Here is a 17,736-nt window from a genome sequence, read left to right as displayed (position 1 = left end):
CTCGGATCAATGGATATGTATAACTTCAGAGATTGCATTTTTTCCACAGTTTTATAGCGTGCCTGTTAGGGCTTCTGACCGAGGGCGCATAACTGAAGCCGAATTAGTTCAACAAATTCTAAAGATCATGGCAACTAAAGCTGATCCTAGAACTCCGCCAGTTGGTATCCTCACAACGATGAAAAGACCAGCTTGGGCAAAAGCTAGAGAAGAATTACTCAGACGTACGTATGTTTATAATTTCCTCTTTAATAGTAATTATGCGATTAATTTACCAATATAACATCCTTGCAATACTAATATATTAATACAGGGATTAAAACATTCAACTAAAAATAAAATCTTCGAACTATAGAGCTTTCGACGTACCGAAATTTCTGAGTAAAAGAAATTAAGCGAATGAAAATTCGACATGCGGAAGCTTCGTACGAAGGCACAATTTAGTATTTTAAGCTTCCGCTTAGAATACATTTTATTCGATGTACACAAATACAGAAGCTACAGACGTGGAACATGATGGCATTTACGCGTTTGACCGATGAACGATTAGCCTTCTACGCGCGTACACGAAGGTCGAAGCAGTAAGAATACGGCTTGTGTCGTCTTATTAGAGTTATTAGAGGCGATCCTGACGGTTAGAAGAAAGGAGTCAATATCGAAGGATTGGTTTCTCACATTTTGTGATACGCGACATAACTAGAGGCGCATTTCGACTTACAGAGATAAACCTCGACCTGCAAAGGTCTGGCTATAGCAAATTTGTGTTTCAGAGGTAAAATAATGCATCTGGACAGATGGCAAATAATTCGAGTTAAAGTGAGTTTTATCTCGACTTCTAGAGGTTTTCGCAGCACAAATGAATAAAGTTGTAGTCTTATAGAGATTTTCGAACTATAGAGTTTATTAGATTATAAAATGTTAAAAAAAAAGAAACAAGAAACATTTATATCCATTTGCTGATGTCGATATACTCTGTACAAGCGAAGGTACGACTCACACCATTGCCAAGCAGTTAGAGTAATCTTGTTGCAAGTTCTCCGGCAACCCTTGCCGCTACGTACCCTCCCACGGCATAATTAACCGGCTGTTCTGCTCTCGCCAATATTCGCAATATTCCCATTATCCTCGTAACCCGACCTTACCCAACGACAACCTACGACCTACGTCTATAAATCGAATGAAGGTGTAACAAGCTAACGACGATACGTGGTTGGGTTCGTTTCCTCGTCGTGCAGAGCAAGTATCTTTAACCCTTTATCAGGTCGTTATCTTCAACCGAAAAATTTTATTACGTGACCAGCCAATAAACGACACTTCTAAAATTTTTACAAATCAAAGTTTATGCTTCTTGTCTTGAGAAGGAAAAGATTATAAATGTTTGTAAATTTATCTATATGTATGCAATAGTCTTGTGCATATGTATGCAATTGTTGTATTCCATGTTGTATTACTGAAGATTCTAGTTAGTAATTATTAAATTTGCAATTTTTGTTTCATTGCATTAAAGTTTGATTTGGAACAACTTCATACTAGATTATCAAAAAATAAAATGAAAAAGGTAATTTATGGCTATTTCTAATTTGAAAGGTAATAAAATGGAACATTTCACGAACCGTTTTACGAACAAAATTGTGTTATATTAACGTTATTAGGTTTGCTAGAATTTTCGTGCACAAGTTGGCAAATTTTTGTAAATAAGCATTCATATTGAATCGAGAAACGAGGAGTAAAAATTATTGAGCTCAAACGAATCGACTAAAAAGAATTGTTGAATAACAGTAAATTCTGAAAAATAAGATATTCTGTATGCCTATAGTTATTTTGTCTCGATTACCAACGATAAAATTTATGGGCTCAGGCTTTGCTGAAGCAATACATTTCAAAGTTACATACATCACTAAGCGCTCTTATAACGTCGACAATGTATCAACAGTATGTCATTTTCTTGGAAGAATCGTTACTAGTCAATTGTGCGCGATTTTCCCTCGCTCTTACTAAATACACAATCAAGAAACACATTCTAATAGGAAACTGTAATTACGTGAGTAATAAACGATAATATAACCAAAAGAAAGAAATAAAGGCAAAAGAATTTTGCAGACGAGCAAAATCGGCACAATCTGGAATTGCTGGAGAGATGTCTGTGCGTGGTATGCATCGACGACGATGTACTGCCGGCAACGTTCAATAATCCCCTGAACAAGGAAGATCGATGGATCGGCGACCGAGATTACGCTAACGTGCTTCATCATGTTCTCCACGGCGGAGGTTCCAGACATTTGGGTGCGAATCGTTGGTTCGATAAAACTTTCCATGCTATTCTTGGCAAGGTATATACCTACCTACAACTACACGCTATATCCGATTAAGAGAAAAATTGTAGTTTCACATTGAAGCAACAACTTTTTCTCCGCGCAACGTTATTTCTGCCCACTCGAGAGTTATTCTTATTCGAGCGATCTGTTTCATTTTCCCATCCAAGTTCCTAGGTCGGTCTGTCATTCCGCATAGGAATGGGAAGAAAACTTGGAAAACATATGTACACGTAACTAGTGGTTACTTGGATGATAATATAGTTGTTACTTCTATTACGGTCGCTAGCACATTTTCATGATAATTTGTAATTTCTCTCTTTCTGATTTCGTTTCACTGAGCCAATGAAGCATCCAGATCGCTTTAGCCTCTCTCCCGATGCAATATCCTGTCTAGATCCACCGAATTCGTAACAATCAGTGACGACTAACTCATTTTTGCCACTTAATGTGTATCAACTTGATACAATGATAGAACATCGATAAGATGGAAATGATTGGAGATATTTTGTAGACAACACTGTAAATGGAAAAATTAAAAACTGTTGCTCCTTTATCGCGTAATGACCTACTTGCTAGTGGGAACACTGTAGTATAAAATTGAAGAGATAATTTCTATTTGTAAATAATTACTATAATAAATAATTCATATAATAATAATAATAATTATTATTATTATTATTAAAATAATTATAAAATAAATAAATAACATAATAATAAATAATATGAAATATAATAAATAATTATTTCCAAATAATTACTACTACTCCAACATTGTCTCTGCATATACAAACAATATTGCACTCAATATAAGTGCCATTAAACGATAGACATGTGATAGACATGCCTGAACACATAGACATTAAATATCACCAATTTTATAACAATTCTTACTCGGAACGTTATAAAATATAGCTTAATGATAAACATAAAAAGAACATTTTGAAAAATTATACTTTTTTGTTTTTATATAAGTTATTTAGAGCTAAACAGGTTTGGTACTTACAATGCATGCAAATTTAAAATGAATGACACATTCAGTTTTTTCTACAATTAAGAAGCACATACAACTTTCCTACTAAAACAATTCCCCTTCTGATGAATATATTAGTTCTAAAAATGGAAAATTTTGTGACGCATTTGGATTATTTCGTACATTTATGATCTTATAACAATCAAAACAAATGAAATTTCGAAAATACGTTCCAGAAAGTTTCTCTCTGTGTTAAAAATTTTGATGTTTGACACTCAGTGTTGTGTACGAGAAATGTTCAATCGTTTCTTAGCTTTTGTCTATGACATCTGTCTAAATGAATGGAACATCGAGTTTTCCTTACAACTAACAGAAAATATATACAGGCTTTTTCACGGATACACTTTTCTTTTTCCTGAATTTGGACTATATTGACGCATGAGGTTTCTTTTCCTTCTTCTCTATTGATTCTTATATCTTGTCGTTTAGAAAGTAAAAACTAATTGTCATTTATTATTTAACAAAATTATTTATTATAGAAATAACATTTAGAAAGAGAAATTGCACTTCGATCCTGTACTGCAGTATTATCATGTAGAACATTTTCCGCTAAAAAATCAAAATTTTCCAATTTTCACGCTTACAGTGTTTTCTACAAGCGCTCTTCAATTCTCCTTCATAGGTGGCAGATTTCGTTCGCGTGTCAAAGTCGGCAAGTTTCAGAAAAATTGTTCTGTAAATGGCCGAATAATATAATATTCTACCGGAAAAGTGTGTCAAATTGAAACGAAGGCGGCTAAGGCTTAGATCGACTATTATGCATATTATCTTCTCACGTTATTTGTACACTCTATTTCACTTGTCTGCTCACCAAGGACGGAATGTGGGGCATGAACTACGAACATTCGGCCGGCGAAGGTCCAGCAATTTTTATCACGTTCGAAGAATTAACAGAAAAGGTCGATGCCATGTCGCCACCCGAGGAAACCACGGTACCTTCGCATTTACCTGCGCCAGAAAAACTGGAGTGGCACCTATCCGAACAAAGCCTCAACGATATCCGAGATGCAATGATATCTTTCGACGCGTGAGTAACGATGAAACATGTATTCAGTGCCGTCGAGACGTTCAAACGAACATTTTCGATTGTCAAAAAACTTCGTAGTTAAACTTTACGTTTCCTAACGTCTTATACTATGGTCCGGTTCCTAAAGTCTTAATCTCGACGTTCTGAAAAACGAAGCAAAGCAATTATTATATTATCATATTCTTATCCTTGACTTTCATCATATTTTGAGCGATGGCATCTTTATATCGTTTGAAATCTATATTACTTTCATGTATCTTAATTTTGCACTTGTATATAGATTGCATTTCATATAAAGATTGAGATCTTTACACTCACGATCAATGACGATACTAACCCTTAACGCTCCGATTTTTAATTGTGAATATCGACCGGAAACTCCAGCTTATTCTCATTATACTTCGACTTGTAAGTTTTTAAGTGTCAGATTTTAACACGTTGGTCGCCGTGTCACCCATATCTGTGTGACAGGTATGCTTCCGTGGGGCTCCGCAACCCAAATATGGGTGACGCTTTTCTTGTTCGAGTTAATTAAATATAGAATATTATATATAGGATATACAACATAAAAATACCAAAAACACATTATACCATACTTTTTATTAATTTATATTCTGGATAAAATATTACATTATGCTATGTCGCATAGTATTCGTTAAAACATTCCAAACACATTTGGGACGATTTTGTTATAAAAGTAATACGAAAATGGTTTATTAAAGAGTAGAGCGTTGCACGTCGGTGGTGATTGAGAGGCACATTTGGAGCGTTAAGGGCTAATCATTCATAAGAAACAAACTTAATCGAATATTTTACCCGTTTATATCAATAATAGATGTTAATAATAATATACAATTATTAATTAAATGTAGTCAATAATAATAATAATATATAATATGTAATATATAATAATAATTGTATTAATAGACTAGTGGAGGACCTGGACCTTTGTATTTTATGGTTTCAAGAATATTCGAAGGAATTTATAAAATCCCACAAGATTAGTCCGGATGTTTATATACAACTAGCATTACAATTTACACACTTTAGGTGAGTACCTATTTTATATTCAATAGTTGCCATTTTTTCCATGTTCATTGTTTACTGCGAACAAATTTAAATTGCTAAAAGTATCCATACGGTGAGATACAAAATTAAATCATACAACGAAAGAATTTATCTTAGAGGTTTTAATCTTTAACACTTTGAATGCCACGCTAGTTTTACAGGGATTGCCCATGGCGTCATGATGAATTTTTTATTATGCGATATATATAATGTTGAAATATTACTTACAAGAGATAAGTTGCGGTGTATAATCATGTTTAATGAATTTATCTCACAGGGGTCACCAGTAATCCCCGTGGCGCTGAAGTGCGATTTCGCGCGATTCACTTATTTTTTGCGATTATCAATTATCTTATACTGTTTCTTTATGTTACTAAATAATTGTTCCGCGTGTTTATTCTTGTCGAGAGCATCTAACAATCAGGCAAGAGCGTTTATTATACTTTTATGTACTACACAAATTTTTGCACTTCATGTTTTCTATTTTTTAGTTTGCCCTTAAAGTTAATATAATTTCAAATGGAGATTACGCGTCAAGCAATTCCACTGACGATACATTTTTACCAAATCCCCCAAACGATGTCGAGTACTGTCAGGCAGAGGAAAGTTCCTCGAGCAGTTTATCTAATATGATAATAACAATATGCGCACATAATAGGTCTATATTTCATGTATAAATAAAACTATTTTTATATGTTTTATATTGCATTAATTTCGTCACACCATTGTAGTAACGATGGTAATAATGGAAAATTTATAATTATTGACATTTGTTCAAATTATGTATTTCTACTAATATTGGCGAGTCGGTTACCAGTGGCCTCCACAGCGCTACTGTCACAAGGTAAATTTCCCTGACTATGTGATAAGATAGGCAGTCCCAACCGCCTTATCATAAGTCACCGCCAGGGTAGCGTCCAGTCCCCTAGGCATGATACATCCGTACAACCAAAATCCATAGTAACATCCAACCATATGACACATCCACACGACCAAGGTCTTCCTCCTACTCCAACAAATAAAAGGGTATATATGTAAGATCGTAAATCTTGGGATAATTCGGGGATCGATTCTGTAGTCTGAAAATCGAGTTTTTTTTATTATAAATTAATTAGATAAAATACAAACATAAACAACAATTAATATCCGTCTATAACAATAAATAACAATAATTATATGAATGAGAGATAACAAGTTTTGTACAATGTTTACCTGAAAATCGAGAATCGATTTTCAACGTCCTGAGCTACCGATCTTTCTTCTTCAGTCTTTAAAATCTTAAATAACTATTCTGTAACCTTGTCTGTCTCTAATGTAACTCTCTGTTCGTCCGTTTGGGAAAATGCGTGCCTCTCAAAAGTGGTTGTCCGTAAAACAAAAGAAGATCGTAAAACAAAAAGAATCCCTATCCCACATGAACTCTAGGGAGTTTACATATATATACTGCTCCCGAAATCACCCAGTGTGTCTCCCTGCAATATTCTATTCTGTTCTGTTGTAACATTTTGTACTCTGTCAGTTCTTAATAAATTTGGTACTAATCGAAATACAAATCTCTCACCTCCCACGCGGAACGTGAAATAATTTCGAATCGACGTCACACTATCGACAAGTTGTCACCGGTGACCCCGTGGCATTCAACGTGTTAAGAATTTTTTACTTCACTCTGTGAACATTGAGCTTCTAAACCCTTCAGTCGCTTTATTAACATCCTGCACGCTTATTAATTGACAAAAAAGATAATAAACTCATCTATCGATTTACGCAAGACGTTTTTTATATGGATGACATTTACGTAAAAAGAAGCTGCTAATACAAGGCAAACACGTGGAAAGAAGAATGTTATAAACATATTTATTATAAACAAAAATTTTACTAGCATTCGGAAAATTGAGGAGATTTTAATGCGTGTGTGTATATGTTAAATTGTAAGGAAAAATCGAATAGTACGCTATGTGTAACTCTTTAAATTGCCTACAACTGCATAAATGTTCCAGATATACATTTTTTTTTTTATTTATTATTTGAATTCACAATTTGTCCAATTTGGACATTTGGTAGAATTTTTTAACAGTTATATTAACATGTAGGTGGCTACCCCCAGCGGGGTACCATCCTCGCGTTTGCTAGGTCATATCCTTTGTGAGGTCTGCTGGGTACTTCCTTTTTAGCCTTCTCAAATATACATAGTTATTTACTATTTACAAAGTGTCAAAATGGTCCTCGCTTATGTTAACACGCTACTCAAAACAATTACCTTCTAATTATTATTAGATGTTCGTTCTTCCTGTTACTGCGACTTTTTATATCCATTCCACGCGTTCTTTTATGCTATGTTAGTTTATTTTCCAAATTATTGCCTTAAATATTTCACAGTGTCATACGAATAACATATCATATTAAGAGACATTAAATCGTTTGATCGCTATAGAACCATTCATAAGAGCGATTTTAATTGTTTTGAGCAGTGTATCAACATGTGTATTAGCAGTGTGGTGAATAATTCGAGACACAAACGCATTTTCTGCATTATCTCTTCAGTATTTCCAAGAAACCACTGATCATGTCTAGATATGTTAAGTGAAATTGTTTTTGCGAAATATAAATTGAACGCTACACGATAACGAGAGACGTTACATGACGAATTATTGCCTTTCATGGCTGAAACAGAAGACAAAAAACATTTTTTCAAAAGGAAGCCGCTACAAAAAGGGTGGTCTCAAGATTTCACAATAGAATTATTAACGTGAACAGTATTGAGTACTGATTTGAAAACGATCGTGAACTTGCGAGAAATTCTTGTTTAAAAAAGTTTACGATCAGGAGAAGCCAACTATAGAAAATATCGTTAAACTTAAAAAAAAAAGGAATAAAATCAATGTGGGCAATTATTTGAAACAACTTTAAATAAGTTACAGGATAGTGTACCTATAGATGTAATCAAAAATAAAGAGCAATCCACTAAATACTGAATGAAAAGATAACAAAATTAACATTGAGTTTATATTCTTTCACAGCCACAAAAATAATTTTAAGAGAAAATTTAATTTCTTGCAAACTTCGAAAGAAGGGAATTTTTTGTTGTTGTACTTTCAATTTTGTATTGTATTATAATATAAAATTATATAAACAATTTTGTCAATCTTTGTTTTAATATTATGAAATATCTAAAAATAGGGTTGAGTTTATAATTGTTCGGGGTACTATACACTGTACATATACATTTTGAATTTATTAAAACAACTGTAAAAAAAGCTAATAATAAATTCTTATGTCTAAAATCTTTTGTTTGGAACAGATTGCATGGAAACTTAGTAGCAACTTACGAGAGCGCAGGCATTCGAAGATTCGCATTAGGAAGAATCGATTGCATCAGAGCAGCCAGCCCGGAAGCTCTGGCCTGGGCGAAGGCCATGTGCCAAGGGGATCCCGAAAGTCAAACCACGAATCAGCAAAGCAACACCCTAGACGAAGGCACCAAAAGAGTTCAGTTCACCATTTACAGTGTAACTGAAACTTGGCTGTATTTCGTAGAGTTTGTCGTTTGTAGCGACACGATACTCCCCATAGACGAGATATTTTCAAAACATAACGACCATCCAATTACTTAGGCTTCAAATTACGCTGAAACTGTAGAAAGACTGACTGGGCTCCGATTTCGGTGATTTTAGGATATGTTGTAGAAATTGATATTTTGAACAATTTCTCTTATACATATAAAGCGAAAAACTACTACGGTGAATTCCGCCTATAATTGCGCATCTGTGGCAACGTATGTGTCAGCATTGATTGCATTTGAGTGTGAAAAATAACACCTAACCCAAAACGATAAACCATAAGCAAAACATAATACATAATGATAGGTAACATATACGTCAGCATTGGTTGCTGAGTGTGAAAAATGACACCTGACCCAAACCGATAAAGTATAAGCAAAAGAATTAGGTTTGGTTTAGACGTTATTTTATCCGGCTGCGGATCATGAGACATCCAGTAACCAATATTGACGTATACGTTGCCAAACATACACAACTACAGTATGTTCGTTTTAGTTGTATAAACACGATTACTTCTGTAAGTATCAAAAATACAGAAAGATGTTTCAGACAAAAGTAGTATTGTATGAAAGAGGGCATAATCTGGTTTTTTTTATTTACTTTTTGTTTTACTATCAATTCTCAGTGCGAGAATTGATAACTAATTTTCTCTGGCGTGGCGCAGTGACATGGCTAATTATTTATAATAAGTTAATACTTATTATAGATAAGCATAATTTCAAAATAATTATTATAAATAAGTAAATATTACTTAATCTAAATATCTAGTTAAATCTTGTGCTTAGGACTAACGGGTAGTGTTTTTTTAGCCTGGGATCTGGTCCGACGTGTTAAGTAATTTAGTAATTAGGGGGTTTCGATGTTTGATGACTCTTTTGCTATATCTATTGCTATATTTTGATATTTCTTCTTTGACTGTGGGTATCTTGAGGTCGCGATGTATTGCTTCGTTGGTGACATACCAGGATGCATTTATTAGGGATCTTAACGTTTTCGATTGGAAGCATTGAAGTGTTTCAATGTTGGAATTACTTGCTGTTCCCCATAGTTAGATTCCGTAGGTCCAGACAGGTTTTATTACGGTCTTATAGAGCGCAATTTTGTTCTGCGTGCTTAGGTTGGAGCGACGGCCAGTGAACCAATAAAATTTTTTAAGTTTGTCCTTGAGTTGCTTCGATTTGTCTGTGATGTTTTGTATCCACGTTAATCTCCTGTCCAGAGTCAGGTATCTGACTGTATCCTTGTTAAGAATTGTTATATTGTTAATGATGACCGGCATAATCTGGTGAAGTTAGCTTTTTCGTAGATGGCCAAGTAGAGATCATATGAAAGTGATGTACATTGTTTTTTTTAATGGAATCATATAATCTTAAATACTGTAATAGATCCGTTTCAACATTCTCTACAAAAAAGTGGCTACCTAATTATGCAGAAAAGTCATTAGTTTAGAAGATATTTTAACTTTAATTTGTCAAATTTAACGTACGACAGACAAAGAAAGACGCGAGCTGATAGTTTAATACGTTAAATTTTACAAATCAAAGTTAAAATACCTTCTAAACTAATGATTTTTCTACATAATTAGGTGAATATTTTCTTTGTAGAGAATGTTGAGACGGATCAATTACTGTATTTAAAATTATATAATTCTATCTAAAGAAACCTATATGTCATCTTCATATAATATCTACTTGGCTATCAGCAAAAGAATCTAATTACTCCAGATTATGTCCTCTTTGATATCATACTTTGATATCGTTCAATTTTTGTTTTGTTTAGACATTTCCTATTTTTGATACTTATAAAAATAATCGCATACTGTACGCAGAATTCAGTACTTCCACCAGCAGTTCTTTGTGAATATCTCGGAAACTAGGCATAGAAAAAGGTAGCTCAAAACGTTGAGTTTTACAATATATTCAAAAATCATCGGAATCGAAGTCTAGTCAGTCTTTTCACAGTTTCACCCAAATTACTCGAGCTTCTCGTGTTTCTTTCACTTTTCGCAAGTTCTCGTACTCATCTACAGAGGTGTACGTACACAGCATTAATCCGAAAAGAAGACCATAAATACGATTCCACAAAAACGACAAGCGGTGGACAAGTCTACATAGATGGGAAAAATAACGAAATAATAAAGGAAGGGAGACTCTTGAAGAAAAAGGCAATCAATTAAACTAGACCGTGTTCGCTCTTTTTCCCGTTGGAGTGTTTGCCTGGTCTCTCGAGTGGCCTCGGGCGAGTTTCATGGGGGTTTTACCGTTTGCTTTCTTTCCGCGGTTCACCCTCGTCTGGAAAGTGGCACGGCGAGCTGACTGTTGTTTCTCGTTTATCACGATGTTATTTCAGCCGTCCTCCATCCCGCAATTACTCCGCTGTTCATCGAAAATGCACGATAATGAAATTGACTCCCTCCGTGCGTGTAGTTTTCTACCCTAACGACTAACGAGCCCATACGTTTCCGTGGATACACTCGTTTTCATATACCGTATACAAAATGTTTCGTAGTTTGCACTAACAACAGAAAATGGAGTGATTGATCGCCTAAAAATACTTATGTACGTATATAGCCACAACCAGACAATGTTTTCTTCTTATATGCGTAACTTCGTTTCCGATCAAGTTGATTTTCAATGATTTTCACGAAAGAAATTAACAGTTGACAATGGGAGATCAAACGAATACTAATCAAATCGTAATGGTTTATATACAGAAAAATTTTAGTAACTGGGACGGACTGTAGTTTTATTGGAGTGAAAAGTTATAGTTAGGAAAAGGTTATAAAGAAGAATGCACAGATACAATTCCATTTTTCCTTAAATGGAGCTCTACGATTTTCTTTTGTATAAATTGGTTCCTCATATTGTTTCGAGACGAAGCTCTTATAAGTTACAAGTCAGTATCATCGAAATACAGTAAAGCCTATCTTACCCGAACTAATAAGGAGACAAAACTGTTGGGATAATGGAATTTTCCGATAATGGAACGATCATTTTCCCGATGTAGAATTTCATTTATTCAAATACAGATTAAGATTAATTGACAAATTCTTTAAATATTTGTGAATCCCATATCTTTTTGTCTGCTGAATCACATAATTCTGCATACAGAAGAATCTCTTTTTGTACTTCGAACTATCGAAATCTATTACAAAAAAGGACCTCTTCATCGTCACTTTCGTTTGTTGTTTTTCTTCTAAATGGCATGCTTAAGGTCACATGCACCTTTCCTGGTTATTAGGGACCACGTTAACCCCTTAACCTACAGTATCGTGTGAGAAACGTGGTACATCGATTCTATTGATTTATTATTTCTTATTATATCTTATTATTTATTATTTCGTGTATTCAAATACATATTAAGGTTTAGTCGACTTCTTTAAATATTTATGAAGAATATCTTCTTGTACTTCGAACCATCGGAATCTTTTACAAAAAGGCACCTCTTCACGTGCGCCTTCTATAGCTACTAGTGACCACGTTCAGTGAAACGAAACGAATCTGTAGCAAGTTGTAGGAACCAATGTCTTTCAGAAAATTTGGAGCTCGTTTGTTTTTTTTCATTTGTGTAGAATCACCATTATTATCGTCTTTATCGCGATGAAACAATTTTATTACTTCAGTATATTTAAGTATATTTTTTACTATTGCCAGCATCAAAGGAATATGCATCGGATAATTTTCAATATCATATTTTTATTTTTTAATGTCTGTGATCGCGGCTTTTCCAACTCTATGTATTCTTGGTAATTCTGTTGCACTTGCACCACTTTCGAGTTTTTTAATTATATCATAGTTTGTTTCAATAGTTAGAACGGTATTAGTTTCATAATAAATTCTTATAAACAAAACTCAATCAATCGAATCAAGGAAAGAATACGTTATATATGAACACTAATAAAATATATATATATTTGAAAGAAAAAGAATGAAGAAAGGAATACTGAGAAATACTATGTTTGGATAACACAGCGTTTGGATATTAGGATATTCGAATAAGAGGGACTATACTGTACATATTTCTTTTTAAATTCACGCTCAACAAACGCTCAAACAAACATTTTCCTAAACATTTTCCTATTTTCTAACTTTACCTAAAATAAAACTATAGTTCGTCTCAGAGTTAGTATAGGAAGACCACCGATAAAAAGCATGACAAATCGCATTTTCTGTCTTTTATAATAATAGAGCACTTTAAAAATTCAGTACGTCGTCAACCGTGCTTCAATTAAATATGCGTTATATATAAATATATTAATATTTTTTATCAGTGAATAATATACGACGCTATAATATACGACATATAATACACGATGCATATTAACGTACATTCTGTCTTTGTGTAGGAATCAAATTCGTTCAAAGGTATAATAAATTTTCGAAATTAATGTTTCTTAGTAATTAATATTAATGAATATGTACAACAAAATGCGAGGCATCATGTATACGAAAGTACTTATATATATATATATATCTACACGCATACATTTACATATATCAGCATGAACTTAATACGTTCATTTTCCGCGTACAAATAATTCTTTAATATTAACATTTCTAATGAATTACTATAGAAGTGTAGGTATATAAATATAGAAAATATATATGTATATGTTATTTTCGTTCACCATTGAAATGGTCCGTTTGCAATGGCTTTTTCAGCAAGAGAGGATCAAGGAGCTGTTTGATTTAGCGGTACAAAGACAGACTAAGGAAATGAACGACAACATAAATGGTTATGGAATCGACAACCATTTAATGGGCCTCCGTTACGCCGCACAAGAAGCTGGAGAGCCAATCCCGGATATTTTCACTGATCAGGCTTATAAGATCGTCAATCATTTTGCTCTTTCAACGTCACAGGTTAATAATGATGATCAACGATTGATCGATACTTGAAACTCTCACATGTATGCCACTTTCATATAGGCTCTCGTTCTCCAACACCTCAAAGTTGTCCACACGAGGTCATTATATACGATGACCAAACAGATCTGTAGCACTTCATCATCATCATCATCATCATTATCTATCAGATGGATTCTGCATACTACATAAATTATTAGTTGTACATCTTTATGTCCAAATTGATTACGAGATTATTAATATAATAATTTATTAGAGTCTCCGAGCACAGTAATTTGCTAGTTAATTACGTTAGCAAACTGATAAATTACTAGGTATACAGTGTTGTGAATAATTATAGACTCAAACACATTTTCTGCATTATCTTTTCAATATATTCAAGGCAATCATGCCTAGATATGTTGAGTGAAATTGTTTTTGTAAAAGGTAGATTGAACACTACAGGATATTAGGATATGTTACATGGTGAATTATTACCTTACATAACTGAAATGGAAGGCAAAGAGACATTTTTTTAACGAGACAATGCTCCTATCCATACAGCTGCCATTACAAACAAGTGGTTTCAAGATTTCGGAATAGAATTATTATTTATAATTAGAATTATTAGTCAGCATTGAGTGCTGATCCGAATCCAATCGAAAACCTGTGGAGAATTCTAGAAAAGTTTACGATCAGAAGAAACTATCTATAGAAAATATTGAACTTAAAAAAGAATAAAATCCACTTTAAAAAAATAAAAAAAGCCACTAAATATTGAATGAAAATGTAACAAAATTAACATTGAGTTTATATTCTTTCACAGCCACAAAAATAATTTTAAGAGAAAATTTAAGTTCTTGCAAACTTCGAAAGAAGGGAATTTTTTGTTGTTGTACTTTCAATTTTGTATTGTATTATAATATAAAATTATATAAACAATTTTGTCAATCTTTGTTTTAATATTATGAAATATCTAAAAATAGGGTTGAGTTTATAATTATTCAGACACTGCAGGTTACAGGCTCTTACTGCATAAAGATAATGATTTTTCGATTTTACAATTTGACAATTTTAGAACTTAGTAGATTACAATTGGAGTGGTTAACGTATACTTGTAACATCGAAACATTAAACAAATCGATCAATCAAATTTCTGCTTAAATTCTATTTTTTCTAGCAATCTTATTAATAATTTAATTTCTAATAATCCCTATTTTAATAATCTCCCCCGTATTTTAAATATCGACTAACAAGAAATATCCAATTTTTAGGTAACTTCGAAGAACGATGCAATCATTGGTTACGGTCCAGTAGTGCCAGACGGTTACGGTTGCGCTTACAATCTGAGAAGCAACGGCATCATATTTTCTGTATCTGCTTTTCATAGCGATGGCAGAACGAACGCAACGCGTTTCGCTCAAACGCTCAAGCAAAGCTTATGGGACATGGCGGACATGCTAAACAGAGCGAATCAGAGATAAACTGGCGACTAAGAGATAAAATCGCGCGAAAGCAAAATATTAAGATGCTAGATAGAAATAATGATAATTTCTCGGTTACGAGTCCGAAATCATATCGAAAGGAAGTATACTCGAGCTCGTCTGTGAAAGTATTTAGCGTAGTACGAATAGTAAACGTTTAAGACAACTGTTCGCATTAGAACTCACACAGTTTGTTAGATATCGCTGATTTGATGCCTCTTTAAAATCATGAATAGGAATAGAACAGGACCGATGCAGAAACTTTCTATATCTATTTCGAACAATCTGTTTCCAATGAATGCATCTTAGCTGATAATTCTACATATCATCGTGAATTTTGTATTTGATTGTTCCCTCTATTCATGTTCGTGATATAATAACGCAAATACGAATAGAAATAACCAAAAGAAATTGTGCCATTTGAAAGGGATTTTTTCTCGCTATTCTTCCCAGTTTAAATATTTGATATTTAATATCTTCTTTTAAGTATCGTATAATATTGTCGATAATTTTTCGGATAATTAGAGATAGTAGTTTGTTTGTAAAAAATAGTAAAAAATATGGTTATCTTAATAAAACTGTTTTAATTTTATTTTAGAATTAGGAAAGATATACATGTTCCCAGAGCCAGAGTGTATTAAGTCAAACTTTTCAAGCTTTAAGAGAGAGGAAATCAAAGTTGCAAAAACTTTGTAACAAGATGTGGAATTAATATCAGCTTTACATTTTTATGTTAAAAACTAAACGATTAAAGAACGACAAAATTCTTATCATCGGGATAAGCGAAAACTTTGATACGGATAACGTAAAATGTCTTTTTTTTTCAAAATAGACTCAATTATTATTACATATTTACATGTAACAATTTCTAAAATAATTCGCATTATATACTCTATACATTGACGTTGATATAAAACAATATTTTAAGTAAGAAACAATTTGTTGTCTTAATTTTAAGTTACTATAACATTTTCTAAATTCAGTTAAAATAATTGCTTCTCTCTCTCTCTCTCTCTCTAATATATTATATATTATATACAATATATATTATAATAATATATTATACTACACTAATATATTATATTACAGAATTAAACTTCAATAAACTATTTCTATTAATGAAACAGCAAGGAATATGCAAGGACTCTCCATCAAATGGTACAATTTGTTTTAACAAAGATTATAAATTACCGTACGAAGGAAGCCTTCTATTACGAGCAATACATGTATAGAAATATCACGTTCATCTTACTTGTTATTACAGTTATCGATATACATATCTAGAAAAAAACTACGTTGATCATCTAATCGTTAATAAACTTAAAAAATTCTTCGCAAATCACTGGACACTGTAATCTCATCTGTTGTTAAGTAGATACACGCGTACAAATGTTTATCAGGTAATTGACGACCGAAGCCGAACAAACTGAGACGGAAACGTTTAAACGGTAGTCGCTGCGTGTAGTAGGCAATATAGATCGATCGGTCATTGTAAAACTCTAGTCCTGTTACGAAGATCCTCGAACATTTATGTCCGAGCGCTGGAAGTTCCTTTCCACCAAAAGCGTAGTTTCGTTATTTCCCTATCGCTTGGTTTTAATCGTGCATTCACGATTAAAGGGGGTCTAATTCTAATAATTAGTTGTATTGTTAAACTATCGGTGCTTTAACGGGTTTAGCCACGTGAATTGGATGTTCTGTAGCGACATGTAACCTTAAATATAATCGAACGATTAGTTAGTGATATCTAGGGATATTTAGAAACTACGAAAATGTTAATACACGTAGCTTCATGTTGCGAAATTCAAATAATTTAAGAGTAATTCGACGATTAAATGAGATATGTCGATATGTTTGGAAGCAATGACATTTAATTTTATTGTTAGCTCGATGAGCATAGATTTTATTGTTAGTTGTTTCGCTATGAAGCGTACATTTTATTGAATCTGTAGACATTGAATGAAAAAAGCATCCAAAATGTGGTATTCTGTCTCAGGAGAAAGCATTAATTAATCACGTTTGACAAAACATAGTTGAGTATCGATGTACCTTTATCTTCACATACAGCGACTCACGAAAGTATTCGAACATCCTTTAAAACAGAACTAACTTTCTTAACCCTTTGAGTGCTGTGGGCGCATATAGGTGTCTGACGAAAGCTATCGGTGTGGACTAAGGACATATATATGCGTTTTCTGTAAGTGCCCGGCATGGACTAAGGACGCATGTATGGGTTTTTCAATTTTTCCGAACACCTAGCAGAAGTAATACCATTACGTTTATGTGAAATAAATATAAATGCATTCCTTACAGCAGTAAACAAATGCCAATAGTGGCTCGTTATTGTCGAAGTGGTCACCACTTGTAAGAAAACTCTACATCTGGATTTTTTAGTTTTCTCAAGCACTGAA

At 33.3% G+C, this 17,736-nt stretch overlaps 1 protein-coding gene across 1 annotated transcript in view; it reads left to right on the top strand.

Annotated features, from left to right (window-relative positions):
- Window positions 1-17,736, top strand: part of LOC126929009 (vesicular acetylcholine transporter-like) — a 200,571-nt gene extending 182,835 nt beyond the window's left edge. The window contains exons 7-13 of the mRNA XM_050744971.1: window positions 50-224; window positions 2,101-2,330; window positions 4,161-4,372; window positions 5,300-5,422; window positions 8,739-8,925; window positions 13,659-13,859; window positions 15,116-17,736. Of these exons, the coding sequence (XP_050600928.1) occupies window positions 50-224; window positions 2,101-2,330; window positions 4,161-4,372; window positions 5,300-5,422; window positions 8,739-8,925; window positions 13,659-13,859; window positions 15,116-15,325 (1,338 nt within the window). The 3' untranslated portion in view covers window positions 15,326-17,736. The remainder of the gene's footprint in view (window positions 1-49; window positions 225-2,100; window positions 2,331-4,160; window positions 4,373-5,299; window positions 5,423-8,738; window positions 8,926-13,658; window positions 13,860-15,115) is intronic.

The sequence above is a fragment of the Bombus affinis genome, chromosome 2 (assembly GCF_024516045.1).
Source record: "Bombus affinis isolate iyBomAffi1 chromosome 2, iyBomAffi1.2, whole genome shotgun sequence".
In the NCBI taxonomy this organism is placed as follows: domain Eukaryota; kingdom Metazoa; phylum Arthropoda; class Insecta; order Hymenoptera; family Apidae; genus Bombus; species Bombus affinis.
This window is presented reverse-complemented; position numbering and strand designations above follow the sequence as displayed.